Source organism: Drosophila kikkawai, chromosome 2L, assembly GCF_030179895.1.
Source record: "Drosophila kikkawai strain 14028-0561.14 chromosome 2L, DkikHiC1v2, whole genome shotgun sequence".
NCBI lineage: Eukaryota > Metazoa > Arthropoda > Insecta > Diptera > Drosophilidae > Drosophila > Drosophila kikkawai.
Genome location: NC_091728.1, coordinates 19557773 through 19583202, shown reverse-complemented (window position 1 = coordinate 19583202; position 25430 = coordinate 19557773). Strand labels below are relative to the sequence as shown.

The 25430-nt window shown below is 43.9% G+C and overlaps 2 protein-coding genes and 1 long non-coding RNA gene across 4 annotated transcripts in view; 1 reads left to right on the top strand and 2 right to left on the bottom strand.

Annotated features, from left to right (window-relative positions):
* The window catches only part of side-II (sidestep II), a 69856-nt gene that overhangs the window by 31607 nt on the left and 12819 nt on the right, over positions 1-25430 (top strand). The window contains exons 3-12 of the mRNA XM_017181801.3: positions 7-133; positions 2749-2866; positions 4876-4969; positions 5079-5192; positions 5544-5747; positions 6576-6721; positions 9076-9220; positions 19604-19734; positions 20568-20727; positions 23177-23279. Of these exons, the coding sequence (XP_017037290.1) occupies positions 7-133; positions 2749-2866; positions 4876-4969; positions 5079-5192; positions 5544-5747; positions 6576-6721; positions 9076-9220; positions 19604-19734; positions 20568-20727; positions 23177-23279 (1342 nt within the window). The remainder of the gene's footprint in view (positions 1-6; positions 134-2748; positions 2867-4875; positions 4970-5078; positions 5193-5543; positions 5748-6575; positions 6722-9075; positions 9221-19603; positions 19735-20567; positions 20728-23176; positions 23280-25430) is intronic.
* On the bottom strand, positions 11181-18085 carry LOC108085252 (protein strawberry notch homolog 1). 2 transcript variants are annotated; one of them, XM_017181799.3, is made up of 8 exons: positions 17408-18085; positions 17260-17346; positions 17047-17145; positions 16842-16985; positions 16682-16789; positions 13538-16630; positions 12292-13474; positions 11181-12235 (listed from the first exon to the last, which is right to left on the bottom strand). In XM_017181799.3, the coding sequence occupies exons 1-8, from the start codon at positions 17868-17870 to the stop codon at positions 11683-11685; spliced, it is 5730 nt and encodes a 1909-aa protein (XP_017037288.1). In that variant the 5' UTR covers positions 17871-18085; the 3' UTR covers positions 11181-11682. The 2 variants fall into 2 exon arrangements, with proteins under 2 accessions (XP_017037288.1, XP_017037289.1); XM_017181800.3 differs by having other exon boundaries at positions 16682-16786.
* Positions 23258-25370, bottom strand: LOC138929631 (uncharacterized). The gene is made up of 3 exons (XR_011445862.1): positions 25289-25370; positions 23584-23887; positions 23258-23421 (listed from the first exon to the last, which is right to left on the bottom strand). It is a non-coding gene; the product is annotated as an uncharacterized lncRNA (long non-coding RNA).

Below are 25430 nucleotides of genomic sequence, written 5' to 3'. Positions count from 1 at the left end.
CCACAGTAAAAACGAAGGACATTGATGCCGTCGAGGGGAAATCAGTGTCTCTGCCCTGCCCCATCACGGAGCCGCTGGATAACGTGTATATGGTCTTATGGTTCCGCGATAATGCCGGCATACCGCTCTATAGGTGAGTCCCAGTTTCCAGTTCCCAGCTTCTAGCTTCCAAGTCCCAGGACGAGTCCATGTCTGGAGGGCTGAATTGGTCCATTGTCTCGGCTTATGCACACATATAATTAAATGCAAACGAGAGTCTCGAGAGTAGCTTCTACCTTTTTAAATCGTTGGGGGCACCGACGCACATAAGTATGCTATGATTTCCCTGTCTAGCACGCCGGGGTGTGTATTTAGCAGGGCTCGTGTTCGCCAGAAGAATGTGTGATTTAGCTTAGCTCCCCCGCCCCCACCTGTTTTTGTTTCACATTTTTTGTTTGACTTTTGCTCGCCCCGTCAGCGCCATGGAATTAACTTAATTATGTTTACCTAATTTAGAGTGATTAACCTCGGGGCCCGACAAACCGCAGGAATTATGTGTAGTCCAAAATATTCCAGCAAGGCGTCGCCGCCAAAGATTAAATTACGGAAAATTGCGAAGCCAATGCAGGTCAGATGATCACAGGTCGACTGAAGTGGAGTCCCCGGTAAAGTGGCTGTAATTGCTGGCTCTTGGCTGAAAGCCTGCAAGGGGTTACTTCTTAATTGCATTCACGGCATTTTCATGCTCCGTTGCGCCTTTTGGTTGTCAACCAAGGGATTTTTTTCCCTCTAAGCTAGAGTTACTTGGGGCGTTCTGTAAGATTAAACTATGTAGTAAAAAATCATGGATACCTTAACTTTAAATTTAAAGGTATACTGGCAATACAGGCAAAGTTGTAGTAAACAAAAAATTAAAAATCTCCCTTTAATACAAAGGTATCCTAATTTCACTACAATTTTAATACTTAATTTAATATGCAGCATTCAAAGCTTGAATTTAACTCATTTTATTTTATTCCCTGGTAGTCGTTTGTTCCCAACAACGAACTTAAATTTTCCGCAGAAGCGAATTGTTTTAGTCATTTTTGCCGCCAGACTGCGTCCCAGTTAGCCAAAGTCAATTTGTCCTAAGGGTATTTCTAAATTCAATCAGTCAGTGCGCTTTATTTCCTGTCCTGACAACTCTGGCCTTCGTCCTGGTGGTAAGCCCCACATCCTTGCTGCAATCCCGGTGCATTTCCATTTCACTCAATTTGCCCGGAGTCGCGTTGCTCGCATTTGCGTATTATTTAGCCATAAACATTTTTAGCATAGGCACCGGGACTCCCTGCGAACTGTTATTAAGTTGGGCACTCTTTCGACAATTTTCCTTCGCACACGCGCCACTTGCTCTTTCAGTCGCACTCTCACTCCTACTTCCAATTAAATAAAGTCCAACTGCTTTTTAGTTTTTTAATTAAAATGGCGGCTAAGGGAACTACAAAAAATAATACAAAAAATTGGGTTAACATTGGACACTGGGCGAAACTGGATAACTTTGATGTACATGACTTAGGATAGAAACTAACCTTGGCAAGTCAAAATTCATTACTTTAAATCGAGACAACTAAGAATTATTTGAATTATTATTTTATACCTAAATTCCCACTAAACTTTGCTTTGAAACCAAACTGTAATTAAAATAAAATCCAACATTTCTCCCAGTGTCCTTTTGGGGCTTTCCCTCTCGCTGTAAGCCTCTGGTATTGCTGTTGCCACTGTGGCTGTTGCTGTTGCTGCTCCTGGTGTTGCCGCACTTGAGCCGGCTGCCGACTGGCGTCGTGCCGCAATTAAGTTGTTGCATTCGCAGCGAGTGCGCAGGCAAGTTCGACGGTTTCCCGCATAAATTATTGTGTGTTGCATACAAAGGACGCTTAAATTTCAGCCAGCCACAAAAAGCAGACGAAGTGGCTGCAATCGCAGCAGCCATTGAGGGGCAGACAGAGGGGGCTAGGTGAAGAGCAACAGAGAGCGCGGCTAAGGACCTCTTTGGATAGACAGTCCTTGGTCTGGCTTGAAAATTTGAAACTGTTGCAGCCGAAAATATAATTGACAGCGGTTGCTTTAATCAAATTAAACTCACGGCAGGGCAAAGTGAAGTCTGGAGACTATATTTTAATATTTAAAAATTGCATTACTTGCTCGTCTATAAGCAATTTAATTTAACTTGGGACATAGTAGCTTAAAATTTCATATTTTACGTTGAGATTGCAGCCTTGTAATGCACATTCCCTTAAACATGCCTGTTGTTGTCTCTTAGGCCCAGCAGCTCTTAAGAAGTTTGAAACTCTCTGGAATCGAAAACTTGGCCCATTAAACGCAGTATAAGCTTAAATGTTCACTGAAAATCGAAAAATATAATGTCGAAAAAAACGCACAACAACAAATAATTTTATCTGCTGCGCATAAATTGCATTTGGCAAGGCTATGCAAGACCCGGAGGCTCAGCCTCCTCTCCGCCCCTGGACTTGCACGGCCTAATGAGCAAACCGAAATAAATTACGCTAATTCTCGTGCTAAAAGTTTAGAGGCAGCAGGGGGGATGTGAGCGTGGGCGGCTGACTTATATTGGCTATGGATTTCATTAATTCCAGAGTGGGTTGGAATTCCGGGGCCTGATTCAATTCGCGAGCCAGGCCCAAATTAAATATTAATCGTGGATGGGCGGCGGGTGTTTTCGTGGCTCCGTGTTCCGTGTTATTTAATGTATTTGTGTCTCTCTCGTTCCAGCTTCGATGTGCGCGATAAGGAGAGCCGCAACCAGCCCCGACATTGGTCAGCCCCGGAGGTTTTTGGCTCACGTGCCAAATTTCACTTTGACTCGCAGCCAGCAACCTTGGAAATTAAGGTGAGATTTACCCGCGGGATCGAGAATCCGTGCCCATTAATTTTCAGTGGGCAGAGAGTGAGGGGGCGGGTGGGTTTAATATTTTAAGTAATCTGGAATTAAATGCGACATTGAATTGAAATGCAACGGAATGGATGAGTTCGTTGTCTATTTATTGGGGTCACTGAGTGCACTTTTGAATATGCTAGAAATAGGAACAAATTTAAGCAAATCAAAGTTAAATCTTTAAATTTAAAATAAATATTTAGACTTTAAATTGATTATTTCAAATACAACCAGAGATAATAAATTCCAATTATTTTGCAAGTGCTGAAATTTAAATGAATGTCTGAAATGCGTTTCACAAAAAAAAATTTAAATCAAAGAAAAACCAGAGCAAAATAAAAGAGAAAGCCGAAAAACAAGCAACTAGCGGAAGTAGCAATGGTGAAAACATGGCCAAGAAGAGTCGAGGAAACCGAATGGAATGTGGAAAACAAATTTAGATATCAAAAGTTGTTAAATTGCCTGGCGCACGCGAAATGTTTATTAATGTCTTGCATGTTTGCAGATAACTTGATTTAGCGTTTCTGTCATGCAACACATAGATAGGGCTGTGTGTGCCCGGGGTATAGTACTACGTACTTATGCAATGTGTTTGCTACTTCAACTCATCGTAGTCGCAGTCGCCTTCGCATCGTCTCGCCGTGGATTGCCCTTGCCAGGGCCAGTCCTGCCTTGCCAGGGCATTTGACTTTTTAAAGGCCAACTCGGTCGGGGGTCTTAAGTGAGTTAAGCAATAAACAGCCAGCAGGGCGGTTCGGGGACAGCAGGTTCGTTAACGAGCTGCATTTTGAAATGAATGTGAAATGCACACGAAAAGGCGGCCACCATAAATCCGGCGATCGCTGCCGAGGACTTCTTATGAGGGATAATTCCAGCAGGCCAAGGGGAAGGAGAGGTCATGAATTATGTGCTGAAATTAGTCTGGCTTATAAATTCATTTTAATTGCGTATCAATTGCGAGCCAATTAACTTTGTGCTGTTTATGAGTGCAAGCGAATGCAGGAGGAGCCAAGTATCCTGGAGTATCCTGGTTATGTATGGAGAGGCACACTTACTCCACTTTTGGGGATGATTTTCAGGTACTTCCAATCAAAAGCCAGTTAGGTCAAGAGCCATCGTTGTTGGAACGAAAATAATATTAGAAATACATATCACATTTCCATTAGGTTTTTCTCTAATTATGAGTGGAGAGTCTGACTTAACTACTTATGATTCCACAGCGACATACCTTGTGAACATACATAAATATATAAAATTATAAATCAATAGAATTCTATAAAACAATTGATTTTAAGCTTAAGCTTATTATATAAACTTTTTAGAATGAATACTAGTATAATATATAAAATTTACGAAATGTAAAATAGCATAATATCTGGCACAAGAAATCAGTTCTTTACCAAATAGTTATATTTGCGTATAATTTTGCTTTGATATATAGAAAAATGTGTTAAAAATAAATAAAATCCCACAACAAAATCAAGACACTATCAAAACACAGATTAGTTTTCTTAGTTTTATTTAGTAAAATGAATTAGCACAGGCAAGAGTTATTCGAGTAAAATTTCAAGCAGAAACTATACAGTTTTCTAAACAAAATCCTGAGGGGCCCAATTCAATTATTAAATAAGTGACCGAGCTGTCTCGGACAAGTGGCTGAGAGCTCCTGAGAGAGAGAGAGAGCTCGTTTTTCAGTCAGATAGACAATAAACTGAAAAAGCTTATTGAAAACCGTACCCACAGAAACACACAGGCCAAAACAAAATGTTATTAGAGTGACAGACAGTATTCTAGGACTAAGCCCCCTCAAATGCTAACCGCAAACGCTCTCGGTGTCATGCAATAGTAATGGAAAATTATAAGGCTGGAAAAAGTGTTTCAAGAGGCGACACTGTGTGTGTGTGCATGCTAATCGTCTGTTTACCTCCGTTGCAACCACAAATAATAACTTACAATTTTTGCAGGATATCAAGCGTCATGATCAGGGCATTTACCGCTGTCGTGTGGACTTTCGCACCAGTCAAACGCAAAGCTTCCGCTTCAATTTGTCAGTAATAAGTGAGTGTTGCCCCAAATGAAACATTGGAAACGTATTCATGAGTGCCATTGAAAAATGTGTACCCTCCTCTTTACCATCATTGCCCTCCCTCCATTTGTTTGTTCTTAGTCCTTCCGGAGCAGCCAATCATCCTGGATCGTTGGGGTCGTCAGCTGAATGGCACTCAATTGGGGCCCAAGCAGGAGGGCGACGATATCGTTATCACTTGTCGTGTGGTGGGCGGTAAGTTGAAAGTTGAGCTGCCTGACTACAAAGGACGAACTTAACCCCAATACCCCGATACATACACACACACTCGACACACGAGCCACATCCGTATGCTCGGCTAGACAATTTCCTGTTAATTTCCTTAAAAGCTTTGACCGGCAAAAAGCAAAAAACGGCGCAGGACGAAAACGGCAGCAAATGAAAATATCACAAAGTCTGCTTTGGCATGGCTCGCTTTGGCCCCCAGGATTGGCTTGTGGTATTTTCTCAAGCTTGACTTTTTAATTTGCACCATTTTTCGTTTTTACAACCATTCTACTTACGCTCCTTCAACTACTGATATTTTTTTTTGGGTTATCCCAATAGGTCGGCCGCAACCGCAGGTCCGGTGGCTCGTAAATGGACTGCTCGTCGACAATCAAAACGAGCACAATTCCGGCGATGTTATCGAGAACCGTCTGTTGTGGCCATCGGTGCAGCGCAACGATTTGAATTCCGTATTCACATGTCAGGCACTGAATACGCAATTAGATAAGCCCAAGGAGAAGAGCTTCATACTGGATATGCACTGTAAGTGGGGTGTGCCTTTTTGCCTGATATATTTGCTTAAACTCTGACGTTAAACTGAACGTTTAAGAAGCCTGAAAAATGTAGTTACAAGAATTAAAAACCTATAAAAAATACTTGAATATTATAGTAAACTATTTTTACACATTTTAAAACATAATAAAGTAAGGCTAGTCAATACATTTCACACGAATAGTCCAAGAAATCGACCAATGTGCCTGTGTATATTGCTTACGACCTCTCGAGTGCTCTGCTTTAAGGCTATAACCTTAGCTAAGACTTTTCATGAGCCACAAGGCTAGCATTTAGCTAACTCATTGCAGCATTATAAGGGCCATTAAATAATTATATGCTAACTGGAGAACAACATTGTCGATGGGGGGGCGTCAACGCTCGAATGTCAGGTCCTCGTGTTCCCACAGAAGCCTGTGCCCTCGTTTTTCCCCCTTATTCAAGACCCAATCCCTACCACGATTGTAGATCCAGTTCCAAGGTGGAAACGTAAAACACAATGCGCCAGGAGCAGCTCAAGAAGCAGAGTATCAACGAGCTGCAGACACGGCAACCGATGGCCGGACAAAGTCATAATCCTGCCAGGAAGTGCAGCACTTGAGAGCTGTCGAGACGTAATAGACACAAATTGTTGTTGATACTGGCACAAGTACACACAGAGACACACACACAGAGCGACACACTTGGTAAACACAACCGAAGGTGGTTGGAAATGATTGCCGTACAAAACGAACTGCAATTATGAGACCATGAAATATTATGGTAAACAGTTTTAATTACAATTGCATTGAATTGAATGTTCTTCCTGTCCAATTATAGTGAAGCCGCTGGTTGTGAAAATCCTGGACCCGCCCAGCTCGATGATTGCCGATCGTCGCTACGAGGTTTCCTGCGAGTCCTCCGGCTCCCGACCGAATGCCATCATCACCTGGTACAAAGGAAAACGCCAATTACGCCGCACAAAGGTGAGGGGTGGGCGGGCTGCATTGGGTGACACTGGGTGGGAGTGGGAGTGGGAGTGGGAGGGTTGGTGGCTTTGGTTTTGTGGACTAGATTGGAGTGGGTGGGAATGACCGCAATCGACGCAGCTAGTTGGCTGGCTCTCTCTGCTGCTGTTGACTGACTCACGTTCAGCTCGATAACTTATTGTGTTTGCACAGTCATGCCAAACAAACGGAGCTCGTAACTCGTGGCCACCTCCATCTCCGCCGCCAGCACCATCGCTGGGGCATAGTGCAGGGACAGACATGACCTGCCACCCACTTGTTGTGCCTGGGCGTGGTTCACACTCGCAGCTGGGTCCTAGGCACCCCACAACTTGGTTAGAATAAACACAGATAATGTGATATAAACTCCACAATACACAAACGATTCTAGTACGCTTTGCATTTTGCTCTGGCTCTCCCACTTTTTTCCCTTTGACTAGTTAAGGGTATCATCAATATTAACAAGACTTTACACTGACTATGAAGAATGGTATATAATATTTTTAGTTGCGTACTTTAACATTACATTAAATATTAGTACTAAAATTCTTAAATTAATATATTTTTAAAGTTGAAATTTGGAAATATCTAGCATTTTACCTGACGTTATGCATCTTTGTTTTAATTTTTCTTATGATAGATATATAAATCACTGATTACTTAATGAAAAATTCATTTTAAGGATCACATGTTTCTCTATTTTAATATTAATCCCAATCCTTTTTAATCGTTAGTGTTTTCTATATCAAAATGTCTCTAGGGTATACAATACATTTGTATTCTAAGCCAGTTTTCTGTGTGTGGTTTTTGTTTTCTTTTTTAATTTTTTTCCCCCTTAACTTTGGACAAATTTATGGGAGTTTTGGTGCAATTTTGTTGCAATTCATTTTTGTGTGCCGGGGACCTCGAGTCGAGTTTTGCTTTGGCATATCCCAACCGGGCCTCTCAGGTCTGGCTCGTTGTTTATGTCCGTGTCTATCCGCCTATATATAGATATATATATATGTACAAGCTGATTGCTTTGCCGCTTTGGTCTGTGCCGGGGCAAATGTTTTTAAAGACCGGAAATGTTTTTCACTAGTTTTCATGTAGCATAAAGTTGCCGTAATGCGGCAGGGCCCGCACTCCCAGTCCTCGATGTCCTCGGTCCAACATGTTTTACATGCCTTTTCGTACCCTACTTTGGGGTTTCTAATATGTCTGTGGGTGTTCTATGTACTAGCCGTGGAAGCGAGGCATTAATCAAGGCCCTGCAGACAGTCTAATTGAGAAGTTTAGCCAGCGAACGTAAATAGTGCTAGAGGGAAGAATGGTTGCTGAACAATAAATAAAACAATATTTATTAAACTTGGAGATTTTAAGTGTACAGAGGTAATTATTGTTTACTTTTATTTAGTTGAACAATGTATTAATAGTTATTTATTTGATTTAGAAAGATATAAATGTTATCATTTATTTTATATTTATTAATATTAACCAGCTTTATGTATGTACTTTTTGTACAATCATAATTATTAGCGTTATCTATGGTTGTTAATATTTGTGTGGTTTATATTGGTATATAAATATATTATATTTTAATGAAAATGACACCTATAAAAATGATTCAGAGGTCGAATACACCTAGCTAGTACCAAGAATAACCAATATATGTGAACTATAACAAACTTAAATCAACACCGAAGGTGAAGAGTTATTAAAGAAAGTCTACAAGCAAGTTAAAATGAATAAATATTAAAAGAAAACATCAAAGTTTTTACAAATGACCTCCGGTCACCAAAATAATTGAACTTAACGTCCAATCGATCATATTTTGCCACCGAGTGGAGGGATTTATGTGGCTGCTAACTGCCAGCACTTTAACACCCACAAACCGCCAGCCCGCATCACATATCTCGGCAAACCCTGCCTTAGAGCAATTCGAGCAATGTGTGAAGTGCTTACTTGGGGCGGGGGAAAACCCTTTATGACCATACCAACTATGGGGAGAACGAAGCTCAACTAATTGTGTGACGCCCTGCTGGTGTCCCTGTCTGCCATTAAATTTATAATACCCCGCAAGCACATACGCGCGCAAACACACACACACACCCTCACGTGGCACATAAAACCCGAACAAACATACTAATAAATTTTAAATTGCAAACATAAAATATTTCGACAAATTTGTAAGCAAAAAAGGACAAAAGGGGCCAACCAAAAGGAAATTCTGGCCCGAGGCAAGGTCTGAGCCTCAGTCTCGACTGGGCCCGGCCGGCGGGGAAAACTTAATTAATGCAGAAACATTTTCTTATATTTTCTGTGCACTTTTTCCTCTTTTCTTTTCCTTACAGGACGACATATCAAAGAACTCGACACGCTCCGAGCTGAGCTTTGTGCCGACCACAGACGACGATGGCAAATCGATAACATGCCGTGCGGAAAATCCAAATGTGAATGGCCTGTATTTGGAGACCATGTGGAAATTGAATGTCGTTTGTAAGTATTACAAATTGTGCTTAAGTCTAAAGTATGAGCGAAGCGGCGGAAGGTCTCCCGAAAGGAACGCCGGGCGGTGGCAACCCGAAGGAGGGCCATCGGCAAAGAAAAACCATTGCCGACAGCTACCAAAAGGTAGACAGTCCTGGGCCCGGGACAGGACCAGGCTGAAATTTATTACGTCGGTGATGTCGCCATCGCCATCGCTGCCGTTGAAAGCCTTTAAAATGCAAATAAATCAAAGACAAATGACAAATTGTGAATAATTTGCCAAAGGGCCAAAACAGCGTAGTCGGTCGGTAGGGACATTGTAGAGGGGGACCGACTACAAATGAAATATGTGGGCTAACAAAATATATGGTAGTCGCTTAAATTAAATGAAGGACTTTTGAAGTGGCCCCCTGTCCCCATAAAAATAAATAAAAATAACTTGGCAAAATATCCCCCCCAAAGTGGAGATACGAAATTGGGTCCAAAATTGTTTTACCGCCATCAGATTTTACCTGCAAATTTAATGAAATCTCTCAATAATTGTAAGTCCCACCTTAAGCTACTTCAATCCGTGTTGCATGGCCCCGACATAGCCATCAGGGACGTACTGCGGACATCGTAAAGTTCGCGGCGAAAGTGTCGGCAGGGAAGAGAGAGTGGAACTCAATTGCGTTACGTATACGCCATGTGTGGTGTGGCCAAAATGTGTGTGTGTGTGTGTGTACCGCTCCCCGTTTTCCCGGTTTCGATTCGAGGGCATCACGTAATGGCATTTTCTTTTACTTTTCGTTTGTTAAAATATGAATATTTTGTTAACTTCAATCTGAAATGTAAGGGGGCCTGTGCTATGCCCCCTCAAGAAATTACAGGTTACGCCAAGCGAGATTCCCCAGCGCGCATATGACTATAGATATATACATTTGTGTATAGCGTAATATGATTATATTTTTTATGCGCCACACATACTTTACAGGCTCATATTTTACGTTTTAGAATTTTATATTTTATTTGTTTGTTTTTGGCCACGTTAAAGCGATTGCCGCTGCTTGCGCTTGTTTATTTTATTTTTTTTTTGCAGCTACGTTGGCGCAAATAAAGTTTATGATAGGCACGTACAGAAACAACAAACCCATATACACACACCGGTGTGTGTGTGTGTGCTCAACTGTTTGTGCCTTGCGAAAGCTCTGGTATTCCGGCAGACTCTGTGTTTTTCCAAAGAATTCCAAGTACACAGTGTGTTTTTTAATTTTCTCACAAATATCTCATGTTTATACTGAAGAATCCGAAATCAAGGATAACAAGAAATTCGTCAATGATATTTTATAATTTTTTAATGACAATTTAAAGAGAATAAATCATTGTGGAAACATAATGGTTTCTTTTAATTAAATAAAGTGTATATAATCTTACTTTCCCAAGTAATACTTTACTATTATTTAATAATTGTAGTAGTAAATTTCTTCAAGTGGGATTATTTTAAAATTAAGTACATGTAGAATTTATATGCCCTGTAATTCTTTATATCTTTGTTTTTGCTGCCACTGCGATATCTGCATCACGCGTGAGTTATTATGCCAACTGCGTTTTGGCTTCTTAGGCACGACATTTGCCAAGGCCATTTGGTCATGCTTTATGCCAATCGTTGCCCTGCTCGCGCTCTCCTCTCGCCATCCTCCGACTGCCATTGTATATTTTGTTTATATCTCGCATGTGTGACACGCTCCTTTTAAAATTTATAATGTATCCGAGGGAGGGTCTCTGTCTCTAGTTGGTCTCCTAGCAATGGGAACAAGACAGAACATGGAATGCAATCACAGACGCTGTGCAGATTCCCCCAAGAGTGCAGGACTAAAATAGAATTTGTGCAGTAAAAAAAATGCAGTAGCTTTTTAACACAAAATAAAAATGCTAATATTAGTTCTTCTATAATTGAAACAAAATTAAGCATTTAAGTTGAAGTGTTTTTTATTTAATAATTTGATGTATAAAAGGAGTACCCGATATTGGACATGTCAAAATAATATTTAAATTATAAACAAGTTATTTAACGATTAACGAGAACAACGGGGTTTCTGAATTGAATTATAAATTTAAGATAATTAAATAATAAATTTGTGTTTTTTTGTAAGCTAACCCAGAATGAGCAGATAAATTTTCCAAGTGTACGTGTAGCAGCCCTCGCTACAATACGTATGAATCACATACGCACGCAGACGGGCTGTAAGTGTCTGCCCGTATGTGCTTTTGTGGCCATTGTTTATGACCGGGAGCTGCTCCATGTCCCTGCTCCTCGACGGCTGGTGGAGCGTGCCTGGCATTTTTGAGAAGGGAAAGCTTACGGCATGTGTATTGCAGTGAATGCCACGATTTGAGTTGATATTTTTAAAGTGGCAATAGAAACCGGCTAAAGGCGGGACCCGGCATGGGATGGTATGGATGCCCTCGCCATATCCAGTAGCGTCCTCATATTAATGGCTCTCCACGATGGAGTCGGCGGACAAATCGGCCACCAGGGCATCGTAGACGCCGTGCGGCACCACGGTGCCCACGATTTTCTTGTTCACATCGGTCTTGACGCGTATGATCTGGATCTTGTGGCCGCTCTTTTCGAGAATCACCTCGATCCGGTCCCAAATGGGCAACATGAGTCCGGAAAGGACATGGTAGGGACGCACGCGGAGTCCCACCTCGCAGCCAGCCGCAAAGGGGCAGGCACCGTTCCAATAGACGTGCGAGCACTTGTCCAGGCACAAATCATGTTGCTGCTGCCAAAAGTCACGGGCTGCCTCTGGCTCCACCTTCTCGTAGCGCGTTAAGATGGAGCCGAGCGTCTCCAGGCGCACCTGGGGCCCAGTGTTGGGGCGGTAGAGCTGCAGACTGATTTTGCTGGGAGAGGAATTGGCGGCTCCCTCCGGCGCATTGGACTTGGCGTGCAGGCACAGAATAGCAGAGTTCTTGTTGTGCCGCAGCTGCTGCAGCACGTAGAATCCGTCGTGGTCGTGGCGACCCTCTTTGCGGTACCTTAAAGAACAGAAGGGGTCAGATAGGGGTCTGTCCTGGATGGGGACAAAACTCACTTCGCCAAGGCCGTCTCGTAGGACATGCCCCGCTCCACAGTCACGGTATGCAGCTCGGTGGCCGCAGTGCCAGTGGCATGCTTCCGGACAAACCTCATCAGCTTGACGGACTTCACACAAGCCCCGTGAGCGTCGAGATCGAGAATGCCCAGATCAAAGTGACCCTTGCGCTTCATCTGCAGGATCAGAGAGTACATCTTATCCAGAAAGAACTTGAACAGGGCGTTCTGCACCTCCACGCGGCAGCCGAGGATACGGTTGAGGAACTTGGATATGTTGTTGCTGTCCTTCTCCACGGAGAACAGCTTCACTTTGTTCTCCTCGCGCACATTGAGCATCCCCACGCCCGCCATTGCCACGCTGCAATCATAAAGGAAGTCGCCCTTGTAGGAGGCGGGAACATTGGCATGGTCCAGCGGCTTCTCTCCGGTGAGCTGCTGCATCACATTCTCGAGGGCGCTCCGCCCGATGCTGTTGTCGATGTTGAACTGCGAGAGGTCACGGGCGTCGGTGGCCCGTCGATCTCCCTGGGTAAGGGCACCCAGACTCTCTAGCCTTTTGGCCACCGTGGAGGCAAACCGACGTTCGCCGGCCAGGTCCGTGATGACAAAGACGTACTCCGGCGAGTTAACCTGGTTCGAGCGGTGCGTTCGTCCGAACTGTTGGATTGCTCGGTCAGCGCTCCACGGCAGCTCCAGGGTGATGTGAAGGCGTCGCCGCTGATTGGACACACGCTTGTCGCTCTGCAGCGAAATTCCGCTGGAGGCCGCCTCGGAGATGATGGCCACATGCTTGGCGCCGACCATGAACCGTTGCTTCTCCCGGTAGTTCACCAGGTCCATTGAGGTGTCGTTCTCACAGCGCGGCTCGTACTTGAAGCCGTCGTACTCCGTGCGGACCACTCTGCCTCGGCGGCCGGTCATTTCGGCCACCAGCTTGGTGCCGCCCAACTCCGAGATGAGCTTGTCTAGCGTGTTGGAGGGCATGCGCCGACCCAGGACCTCAATCTTGTCCAAAAGCATCTCTCTTGCCCTGATGCACCGCTCCACATCGTGCTCGGTGATGTTGGCCTTCTGCATCTTTGTGTTGTCGAAGGTGTAAGTAGCATCGTTATCGTTGTCCTGGGCTCGCATATTGTTGCACAGATGCTGGAGAATCCGCTCCTGCATGGTTATCTTTTCAGCTGCACGGGGAAGAAGTGTGAATTAGTAGATGGATAAATTGTATTTACAAAAAAAAAGCTCACCCTTTTCCGTCTTGGGCGGTCGTCCTCGCCTCTTTCGTCCCGCCTTGAGACGGTCATCGTCATCGTTGCTCTCGTACATTTCGATATCGCTATCTTCCGCCTCGGCATCCATGTCGTCGTCGAACCAGTCGGCACTCATCTTGGCCTTCTTGGATCGCGGCGGACGGTATCGGGGCTCAGGCTCAAACTCGCCCGTGTTGAGCAAACGGTGAAAAGAGTCCCGTTTGGGTGCCGGAAAGTGCTTCTCCACGAAGGATTGGATGATCATCTTGGAGGTGGAAACAAAAGAGGTCAGCCTGCCGTTGTGCCGCTCGAGGTGTTCGAGGGTGCGCGATTCTCCAGTTGACTGCAGTCCAATGACCACCGCCTTGCCCATTCGCGTGGCCTGTCGCGTCATCCTGACGACGTGATTCACCTTAGAGGCGATGCACAGGTTCTTAAAGAACCGCTGATGAGCGCACCAGAACTGGCAAGTGATGATCTTCTGCACCCGGTTTTCGATGCACATCAGGCGACACGCTTTTATGAACTTCTTGTTGATTTCCGCCCACAGCTCGGCGGCGAGATTGTAAGTCTTTCTGGACTCCCTTGACATGGGCACCTCCTCAATGCGAAAGGTCACGTCCTTAAAGCTAAGCTGGCGCGCAATATAGGTGCCCCTGAGTTTCATGTCCATGGCCACGATCTCCATCGCTCCGATGCCACGCTTCTCCACGGCATTCACGAACTCGAAGAACTCCGAGTAGGCGGTGCCAGGGCCCCAAAGACCCAGCCGCACCATATAGGCCATGTTCCTGGGCTCGCTGGCTCCCGTGGCCGAGGCGTAGACCACTCGTGCCTGTGGCAGTAGCTTCTGCAGGTCCAGCACAGTAGTGCCAGTCTTCGTGGACTTGCCCACGTTCATCAGGCTTAGGTTCTTGGCTTTGTGGCACTCGTCAAAGACTATTACCCCGTCGAACTTCTTGCCAAGCCAGCTAACCAACTGGCGCAGTCGAGTCTTGTACTTGGAGTTGGAAGTCTGGGATTCGCCGATGAGCGCTGTGTATGTGCAAAATATCACTCCCTTCGTGAAGTTCTCGTTTTCGTCGGAGTCTATGCGGCTGTACTTGAACCTGTTGATGGCCACCACCTTGACCTTGTCGTCGGCTCCGATGTCATGCAGATCGCGTTCGGCATCAAACTTTAAGTCATTGGAAACAGAGACCCAGAGGGCCCGCTTTCTTCCCTTCATATAGTTGTCGAAAATAATTCCGGCAATGGTCCTGCCCTTGCCCACTCCGGCTCCGTCGCCGAGCAAAAAGCCGGCACGCTCACCGCTGGGCAGGATCTGCTCGTGAGCCTGGCAGGCGTAAATTACCGCCTCCAGTTGAAGAGCACTCAGGCAGCTGGTGGTTCTCGGGCTCAATGCCAGCTCATAGGTGATGTCGGGCAGCTCCACCGAGGAAAGCGTCGCCGTCTCCACCACTGGATCCGGATGAGACATTCCGAACTTTAGCTTACTGGGCCAATATTCCGCAAAGGTGTCGGCCACTCCAATTTCTTCGTAGTCGACCTCCTCGTCCTCGACAGCCTGCCCAGTTGGCGCGACGATACCGGCTGCATCCTTGAGCCCGAGCTCCCCCGCTTCCTGACCACCGGGCACTATCATCGGCAGGGCCAAATAGGGCTGTGCACTCTGCAATATCTGGTGCATTTGGCTGGCCGTTAGACTCTGCAGCTCCTGAGCAAGTGGCGTTTCTGGGGATGTAGCGGACACACTGGTGACGAGCCCGTCTGGGGCAGTGGTATAGGTCAGAGACACAACCTGCCCCTGAAGTCCAGTTACTTGTGCGACCATCGGTACTTGAGACAAGGGGCGCTGCTGCTGCTTTCTAGCCATTGGCTGCTGAGCGGTCTTCTGAAAAGTTCCAGGATTGAGCACCTTGAGGTTCTTGGTCGGCGCAACGGTCGTAGGAGCTGTGGGCACATTGCTTAGGGGAAGTACCTGATTGGGGACTGCATTACTTGGCTGCTCTGCCTGCTGTCCAAGATTTAGAAACGTGCTAAACAGGTCATCCATATAGTTGTCGGCCTCCACAGGTGCCTGATTGGGCACTGCATTGCTTGGTTGCTCTGCCTGCTGTCCAGGATTTAGAAACGTGCTAATCAGGTCATCCACATAGTTGTCAGCCTCCACAGGTGGCTCGACAAGTGCCTCGACAGGTGCCTCAATAAACGGTAAGGAATCGAGTTCCGCCTGCAGACGAGCGTCCATTTCAGCCTCAGTTTTTGTGGGTGGGTCATTCTTCTCCGGCTCGGGCATTGGTGCTGTATCCAAACTTTCAAATAACGAATCCAGTTCAGCCTCAAAGCGCGCATCCATGGCGGCTTCCTCACTGTTGTAACTGGCTTCGTTCTTGGATCCAAATTGTGCATATTGACCGTAGACGACATCGAAGCTCAGACTGTCTTGATTGTCTGCGAAATCATACTGGCTTGTCATATTCCGATCTACGAAGCCAGAGTCGTTATTCTGTGCCTGCTGATATGCGTTTTGATTTGAGCACCTGGCTTGGTCTCCGGCCTGACACGTAAGCTCCCAAACGTTGGTCATCGAATTATTACCTACGGTGGAGTCACCGGCGAAGAACTCATGGGTGTCCACCACTTGTTCCACATCAAACATGTTTAGACTCAAATTGGCCCACGAGTCGTCCGCATCCGTACTTCGAGTGGGCAATATATTGGAATTTTGGCTGTCATACCAAAGAGGTATATTAGGGACACAATTTTCACTTTCAATGGGACGGTTGGTATCGGATTGAGTGGGAGAAGATTGATAAGATGACTCTGGGTCTTGAACATTCCCTTCGATAGTTATGTTGGGATTGAATTGGCTGGAAATATAATGAGGTGTCTCTGGGTCTTGAATTTCCTCTTTGATAGATAACTCTTCCTTAACTTCCTCTTTAATGACCAGGTTCGGATCGCATTGGCTGGTAATGCATTTATTTCGATCAAATTGGTTAGTTATCTCCGGTTGTTGACAGTGGGTGGGGCAATCCTGCCGTTCGATATTCTTTTTCGCATTAAAGTTGAAACAATTGTTGAACTCTAAAATGATATTGGATGATATTGGTGGACATGGAGTGTAAATTTTCTTACCAGGAACAAATTTCCTCATGCCTTGGCCCCCCAAATGAGTAGGCGGCCCCCTAACTCCGATCTGGTTAGGATGGAATTTGGTGTGTGAGTTTGTTGCTGATGGAGCTGCTATAAAAAAATCATTTGGTGGATATGCGAGGCTTGTTTGAAAAATCCTTACCGGTAGCCACTTTGTTCGAGTTTGTCTCATTACTGGAAGCCATCTTCTTAGGCTTTTGGGAGCCGCATTGAACAGGTAATTCAAAGGGTTTCACTTCACTTTTGGCATTCTTGTTGGCATTCCAATTGACCGACGAGTTTGAATCTGTTATGAAAGCAATTAATGTAAATGCGGAGACTTAACCATCTTAATTAAAAATCCTTACCGGTAGCCTTCTTCCTGGACGTTTGTAAGCCCTTCTGGGGGCTTTTTGCTTCCTTCTTGATAGCCTTGTGAGGATTAAATTTGATCGTCAAGTTCGGCTCTATAGGGAAATAATGTATTTATTTAATTAAGACAAATTAGTTCTAAACTAGGAGTAGCTTAAGCATCAGCTCTATAATGGAATCAATTTGTGTTAAACAAAAAATATATTTACCATTGGTCGCTTTCTTACTGGACTTGTTAGGGACGTTAACATCCACTACCTCTTTAAAGAAATTGGATTGGGTGCTCGAAATCGATCCTTTAACGAAGTCTAATGATTAACTAAGATGCTCGATTCCAATTAGTGGAAATATTCTTACCGGCATTATTTTTCTTTTTTCTGGACCTGCGGGAAACCACCGGAGTAGGTGACTCGAGGTCTTGCTTTTCCGTTTTCTCTTTTTTTGGGTCTATTTGGCGCTGTGGTGGACCAGCATTTTTAGCCAATCCATATTGATCATGAGATTGAAGAGATCCGTCTTGCGACTTTTCTGTATTTAGATTTTTGCGCGATGAACGTGATCTTTTTTTGTTGGAACTTGAATGCTTTGACGTTGATGGCGATGGGTCGTCCTTCGTTCCTTTTGGGATATGATGGGCATCTGAATTGCCACCCGGGTTCCACTGCGGAATCACAGTAAAATCATGGGTCGATTGCTTTGGCAAATCCTGGGAGGTGCTAGCACCTTCTGGATTGGGCGTCGACTTCTGCTTCCTTTGGGAAGCTCTTTTACGAGCCGACTTGGATTTTTTACCAACTCCTTGGTCCTGCGTTACCTTCATTTTGGATATTTTTATAATTTTGTCGACTTAATCTTTATTTTTATTTTTTAACTTAATGTTGTTGTTTTAGCACTTTAATTTCTTTATTTACTTTGTTCACTTTTTTGTTGTTCTTTTTTTAACCGTCTTGTTGAAAATCTAGTCAGAGACTGAGAAACATTCTGGTGACCTGGGGGACATCGACTTTTCAGAAAATGTTCACTGCCTACTTAATCAATTAGCCAAAAATGTCATAAAAACTGTTATGATTAATGTTTGAAACTTAAATCAGCGACTGCTTTATATAACTAATGAAATAACATTTTAATTTTAAGTTAAGTTTTTAGGGTTGCATGTGAGGGACTTTTTGGTAGTCGATAGGTCACAAAAAGTGGTTCAAACTTTCAAGTTTCAATTTCTGAGTATTTGAATAAGGCTCAAGGAAATCTGTGGGGACTTGTACAGAATCTTTACCTTGATTTTTTCCATCATATATTTATGCTTCTTTAGTTTCGACACACCTTTAATATTGACATGCTTTAAAGCTCTGGCAAATCCCGCGAGGCAGTTGCCATAATCCAACAGCCTTTGCTGGCACATAAATTCCGGGCAACCGTTGACTTCCGCTCCGCCATCGATCGAAGGGAAAGGAAAATGGTCGGAAGAAGGCGATGGCGAAGGGTGGTGGTATTTTGTGGGGGAACGGTAAATGATAATCACAAAAATGGCCTGCAACATGTGTGCGGAAATACGCGGCGCGACTTTTCCACCAAAAGAGTTTTCGCAGCCCTTTGGGCACTTTTCCTGATTGGCAGACGCCCGTCGGAGCAGCGGACCTTCGTCGAAGGAAGAGCGGAAAGTACCACCCGTGCCTGGCAAAACTTTTCCAGGCCATTCTAAAGTTTTCAGCAGGCGGAAGGGAACTTTTTGGCTTGGGCTTGGGCTTGGGTTTGGCCAACTCTTGACTGTTGGCGCTTGGTTTTGTCCGCCAATAACTCAGCAATATTAAGGTTGGCACGTGCGGCCCGTTCCCATTCTGAAGCTTGTCCCGATCCTTAGCTTGGCCCTGGTCCTGGTCCCTTTCCGGGCTTGGTTCTGGCTCCTTGCTCGGGTCCTTGCTGCTGTTGGTCTCTGTTTGTCGCAAAGTTTGTGGCTCGTTAAGCAAATTCAAACGACTTAAGCGGCAACACATGTTGGCAAACAGCGGTCGATGGGCGGATGTCGGTGCTGTGTCGTCATAACTCTTGGCTGCTGCCTCACTTCGCTGCCGTTATTGCTCTAAATCGCTCATATTTGCAAAAACTATTAAATCAGCTTGATCACGGCAGTTGGGCAATGACAGAATAGTACAGGGGACAGATTATGTACGCCAGAAGACCGTGAATAGCAGCATTTGCGTTTAAGATAAGCAAAGGTGTACAGAATACGTATATGATTCTTGAGAAATTGATGGTTAACCTTTGCTTTTTTTTCAATCTTAAAATGTATGTAATTATGAAGATATTTTCATGATGAGTGAAGCCATACTAGATCTCTTGAATTTTTGTCCAATAACCAGATAGAAAGAGCAAAGTCACTAGTATCAACAAGCTATTAAGCGCTATTTATGGTGAGGGACCTACTAAAAGAGTCAAGGAAAAAACAGGAAGTGCAGCTAATATACCCTTAGGCTAAAGGAAAATCTACCGACTACGATTTTCTCACCGCAGACCAGTACATGACTAATTAACTTGCTTTCTCGTTCCTCTTTGCAGATCCACCTCTGGTGACGTTACGCCTGGGCTCTACTCTGACACCGGATGATATCAAGGAAGGCGACGATGTTTACTTCGAGTGTCACGTACAATCGAATCCTCAATGGCGGAAACTGTTGTGGCTGCATAATGTAGGTCGCACCACGGGTCGGCAGGAGTCGGGCGATGGGATCCAGTCCAATCCACTCGGATCCGTCCCAAGCCAAACCACTAAAAGGCATACCGGGCTGTCTGCTTGGCTGACTCCTTGCATTCATTTCTGTTCAAGTGTCAATAACATGGCAGGTTGCGTATGCGTTGAGGTGGCTGCTCAGGGAGTCGCCGTCGATGATGTCCTGATGTACGGGATCTCGGATGCGCTGCATTTGCTCATTTCAATTCCCGTGGTCTGTCCGCTTGTGTGCGAGGCGGTTTGGGGGTGGTCCTGGGATATGCCATTTTGGGGTAAAATAGTTTTGGGATTTGCGGCATTGATTTTGCCGTCGCTCAACTGCAGTCCGCATTCGCTTGGCAATCACTCAGGCCAAGTTCCCACTCCACATCCTGCCCGGGGAGACAATGTTTGCGCGTGTGGCACTGAATTTTAGCGGATTTTGTCAAATTGAATTTCGAACTCCAGCGATTTTGGACCGGATTATAGTTGGGAGCAGTAAAAGCTGGTTGATCCATTACAGTATTATTTGTGATTTATGTATAGATTATCTGATTTACCAACACACTAGTGTACGCAAAAGTTTAAATTCTGAGAATATTAAATTAGTTTGGAAAACTAATTGTGAGTAATTTTAAGGAAGTCTCAGTTTATAAACCAAGTTATATTATAAAATGCTCAATTAAAACAGGAGAAGAGGCGTTTCAAAATCAGGGACAATATCATATATTAACTAAATAAATGTTTGGTTCTTATTTGCTTGCTTTTGTTAATAATATATATAATGTCCAAATTAAATATCTTTTCTATTAGGGCATTCATCTGGAGCATAATACATCCGCCAGAGTAATTCGTTCAAACCAGAGCCTGGTCCTTCAGAAGATCACAAAGCACTATGCCGGTAATTATGCCTGCAGTGCCATCAACGACGAGGGCGAGACGGTCAGCAATCAGCTGCCTCTGAGGGTGAAGTGTAAGTAGTATCTACAAATAAATTAAATAATATATAAGATATACAATCAGAAAATGTAAGATATATAAATAAAACCCCTCCCATGATCAGTAAATTGGATTGAATTCCTTCTTCCACGTTCTAAAATCTTGAAATCTATGAAAGTGCACTTAGTTGAGTGCTCACAGCTTTGACTTTTTCGTGTCCTTTGCCTCCTAGGAAGACTGTTTCTGTTTAAACAGAAATCCTGCTCCACTCGAGCGCTGTGATGTGTCAGCGATTTTAAGCATAAATTTGCCAAGCGGCACTTTGTTTGAATGCATCATCTATCTGGCAGTGTCGCTCCGCCTCCCCCGGAATAGTGCCTGCCACTCGGAGCCGGAGCTCGTCTGTTTTCTTATCATAAAGTCAGGGCTGCAGCCGTCGCAGCCGGGCCCCGAATATACTCCCGGCCCGCATCCACGACTCATTTGATGTATTGCAATTTGCGTTTTTCTTCTGCTGGCTGCTCTTATTTATTTTTTCCCCCCCTTCCATTTTCTGCTGAGCTCCGTCCGGAGTCTTGGCGCAGTTGCACGTCAAGGCTGGAAAAAAATATTTTTCATTCCGCTTTTTGCATAAATACAACATTTTGCTCGGCTTCGTTTGTCTGCCAGCGTTGCTTCGCTTTCATATGCTTGCCACATGCGTTGGCTTTGGCCATATTTCATCGCAGCTGCAACTGCCGGAGGAATTGTGCTTCAATTTAACAGCCCGCGAAATGTTGCAACTTATGAGGCATCACATCGTTCGCCGCATGCTCCGCCTCCTCCCGCCTAGCCGCGGCTTAAATTTAAGCAGTTTGACAGACGCCCGGCCTGATGAGGAGGATGATGAGCCGGGGTAGTTGCTTAGCCTGCTTGCGAGCGATACACATGTAGCTGCTGCTGCACTGGCTTTTCCGCAACTTCCCAGCATTTTCCGCTTGAGCCGTACAAATTGCTGCTCCGGCTGAAGTCCTTTGCACCCAGGCACTCACATTTTGACAGGAGCATGGCTGTGAACCATAAATTAGATGGAGTGCGCCGCCATTGCAGGGTCGGGATGATGTTCTACTCATATCTTCGTGTATATCTGATCCACTGAGAAAAATCCAGATATCTGCTTCATTATAAAGTACGAATTGGTACAAAATCTGGAAAGGATCTAGCAAATCGGGGCTTTTTAAAGAGTTTCCTTGAGAACGGAATATAATAAATTTTAGTGAAAATCATTCTTGGTAAAAGTGCAGGAAATTACCATAATCCAAATAATTTACTTGCACATTATCGAGGAATAGATGAAAGGGAATTATAATGAGTCGTAATTTGGCTGAAATTACCTTTAGCTTTGATGACAAAAACCACATTTGCGGGGGCCCCAACTTGTTGCTTTTGTCCAGGGAATTGCCCACCGAGAACCTCATTGAATTCCTTTCATAATCCCACCAAGTAGGTCAGCTCATTTACCCCACACCAGTCCTCTCTGTCGCTTAAGAACTGCTTAATTAGTAAAGCGGCCAGTAATCACACCACATACTTCCCTTTCGCTCCTCTCTTCCCCCCAGAAAGTATAATGCAAATGTTAGCAGCAACAACATCAGCTGGATGCCCAAAATTGGGCGTAATTTTCCGGCTAATTAATTACGCCCCCTTGGTTTTTGTGTACATTTTTGAAGATAAACAATTCATCAGAAATTCAAGTTGTGCCAAGTGGGCTTGGGGGTGAAAGTCAGTTTGAAGGACTCACCGACGACAGCAAATTACGCATACGCCACGTGTGCTGTCAGCTAATAATCCTTTAACATTTATGGAACGCCTATTTAACTGGGAAGTACTAAATCATGTTGCCACATTAATTAATTCCCCGTAAAGGAGACATGGGCCCTGCCACGCCGTCCTGCCTCCCCTTCGTCCTGTTCGTCCCTTTCGCCCTGACTGACTAATGCGGAGGCGTCACGCCCTCCGAGGGTCCCTGCTGTCTAAATCACTTTTGTGCGTTTTTCACCTGCCACGCCCACACACAAACCAAATACTTGGGCTCGTTTTCCACCGATTTTGAGAACATTTTAATGTCCTACAGCTGATAAGGCATCTGGCTTGTCATTCAACAGGTGATAGAAAGCTGAAATGTTTCGTTTTACGACCACGTTGTGCCATTTCACTGGTGTCGGTTTATCTTCGATTTCCGCTGGATAAATTTCTAGGGATTCTATATAAAATTTTTAAGGCTTTTGGATTTTTCTTTTAACTGCTAAAATCATCTTTTACACTAGAAGTTCTCTGTGGATTTAACATTTGAGATTAAAATGTAAACTCAGTAATATTTAAAACAATTTATATTTAGCATGGTTTTACACCATTCTTGTTCTAATTAATTTTTTATAAAATGTATCCCTTTGTTATACATCTTTTGAATTTATTAAAAATTAATTGAAATACCTTAATTACAGATACACCCATTTGCAAGCACTCCGACCGCGTGATATTAATTGGTGCCTCAAAGGACGAGACCGTTGAGGTTGTGTGCGAGATTCAGGCCGATCCCCCGCCACGGTAAGTTCCAATGAAGGATCTAAAGAGCTTCCTGTTTATCCCACATCCATGTCCTAGACCCAGCTTCTTCTCCTCCTCCTTGTGCTCCGCACAATTCCTCATAAAGGTTTTTGCTGCGTTGTAGGCGATTGCTTCCGGTTTCCTGTTGAAAGGAAGTTTGAAAATTGACAAATGATTGTGATTGTGTGCGTTGGCGTGTGTGTTTGTGTGCTGAACGGAAAGTGCTGTTTATTTTGTAGGAAATGTGAGAAAATTTAACAATATTTCCTTTTTTGTTTCTGTGCTTGTTTGTGTTTTTCCTTACTTTCATTCCTTGAGATTTTCGCTTTTATCCCAGCTTTGTTTGTCGTTCTTTTTGGACTTTAAATTGTTGATTTTAATTCATTTTAAATGTGCAACTGACTTTGAGTCAGAGACTTAGCCGGTCAGCGGGAATGTTGCCCATTGCCCACTTTAATGTTTTTTTAATGAGGCCACACCACCGAGCCCCGACGTCCCGGCCAGCTGCCACTCTTCCTTAGTCCTGCCAGTCCGAGTGCGTCTTGTTTTGTATTTAATTTCGTTTTTTGTTGCCGCCGCTGTGCTGTGTCTTGAGCTGACGCTTTATGCTAAAATAATTAATCATTAGCCGGCGGAAAATATGCGAGGCCGAGGCCGAGGCCGCGCCTGAGACTGAGACCGTGGCGAGAGCAGCTGCGGCGCCGTGTAATTGTTGGGGCTGCTGTTTTGCTGGAAAAAGTATCGGGAGAGCTGGCTGGGCGCATCGCGCGAACATTAAAAAGCTGCTGCCAGCTTTTAGGCTCTCCCCCCCCCGGGGGTGGGTCTCAGGGGGCCTGTGCACTATGGGGTTTTTGACCACTTTTTGTGGCATTTAATCATTTTTTAAAAGTTCTTAAATTAAAAAAAAAATAGTGGGATTGTATTAACAAAACATCGAACTGTTATGCCTCATACTCAAAATGTTAATACTTAACAGCATATGTTAGCAACAGAGCTGTAAAGTCAGCTGTTGCATCCAAAAGCACGTCTGCTAAGTTTGTAATTTTTACGAAGTGATCTTTGAAATTAAACTATTCGTGTAAGACACAATTTGCAAAGGAAAAAACTAATGGACACTGATTTCACAGGTTTTAACTACATGTTAAAGGTATTAATTGTTTAAATTGTGCGTGTTTATACTGACATTTTGTCATTTTATAAATGCACCTTAAGCTGAATTTTGAGAAACAAATTTAAACTTTGGGAAGAGTTTTGAAATAGAAGTTCGCATTAGTTTTCAATGCGTCCAAGTGTATGTTGTAGCGTTGTCAATTCTGAGCAAAAAGCAGTTAGTCTTATCGTGCACTTTTCCGCACTTTTGTAGCAATTTGAATTTTTCTCAGATAACCTCACTGTTTTCAGAGCCAATTTGGTAGCTGTTTGTATGGAAAAACCCTGATTTCCGGTATTTTGGTTATTTTGGTTCCTAGGGAAAGAGTTGTCCGATTTTGTTCAAAATTGCTATATCGTGTTAAAATAGCAACAAATATAAGCTCCTTAAATTTCATTAATTTATCTTTACTTTTACCCGATCGTTCCTATGGGAGCTATAGGATATAGTTTCCTGATCCGAACGATTTTCATACTATATGTGCCTAGGGACAAATAATGATGATTGGTAAAGCTTCATGTCGATATCTTCAAAACTGATCGAGTTATTAATTAATGCCACAAAAACTGGTCAAAAACCCCATAGTGCTGTGGGGCGACAAGTTAATTTATCAGCATTTAAACGCCTGACAAGCGGCGGGGTAAAAAATGTATTACCACAGGCACACGGTAATGCATTAGAATTTAATCAAAATGTTTGCAGAATTTATTTCAAGAATTTAAAGTGCATAGGTAAGCTGATTTTTAACAAAACGAAATAGGAAAAACTGCAAACCAAATTTAATTTAAATCTATTATAATTAAATACGATTATACGAAATACATTATTCGGCGACGTGTGAATGGCGCGAGCAGCTTACCGACAATATATATATATATTTATATTTTATTTGCAAAGCTAGAATGATGTTAACCCCGTGTCCATCGAAATTAATCAACTTATTTCAGATTTCATGTTACCAGTTTTATATTTATCACAATACAAAGACAAATAATAATGTC

Excerpts from the sequence above, each read along its gene's own strand:
- LOC108085252 (XM_017181799.3), bottom strand. The coding sequence starts at position 17,870 with ATGAAGGTAACGCAGGACCAAGGAGTTGGTAAAAAATCCAAGTCGGCT. Across the intron at positions 16,631-16,681 it reads CATGAGGAAATTTGTTCCTG|AGTTCAACAATTGTTTCAAC; the intron begins GTAAGAAAATTT and ends ATATCATTTTAG. Across the intron at positions 12,236-12,291 it reads TACGAGACGGCCTTGGCGAA|GTACCGCAAAGAGGGTCGCC; the intron begins GTGAGTTTTGTC and ends CTGTTCTTTAAG.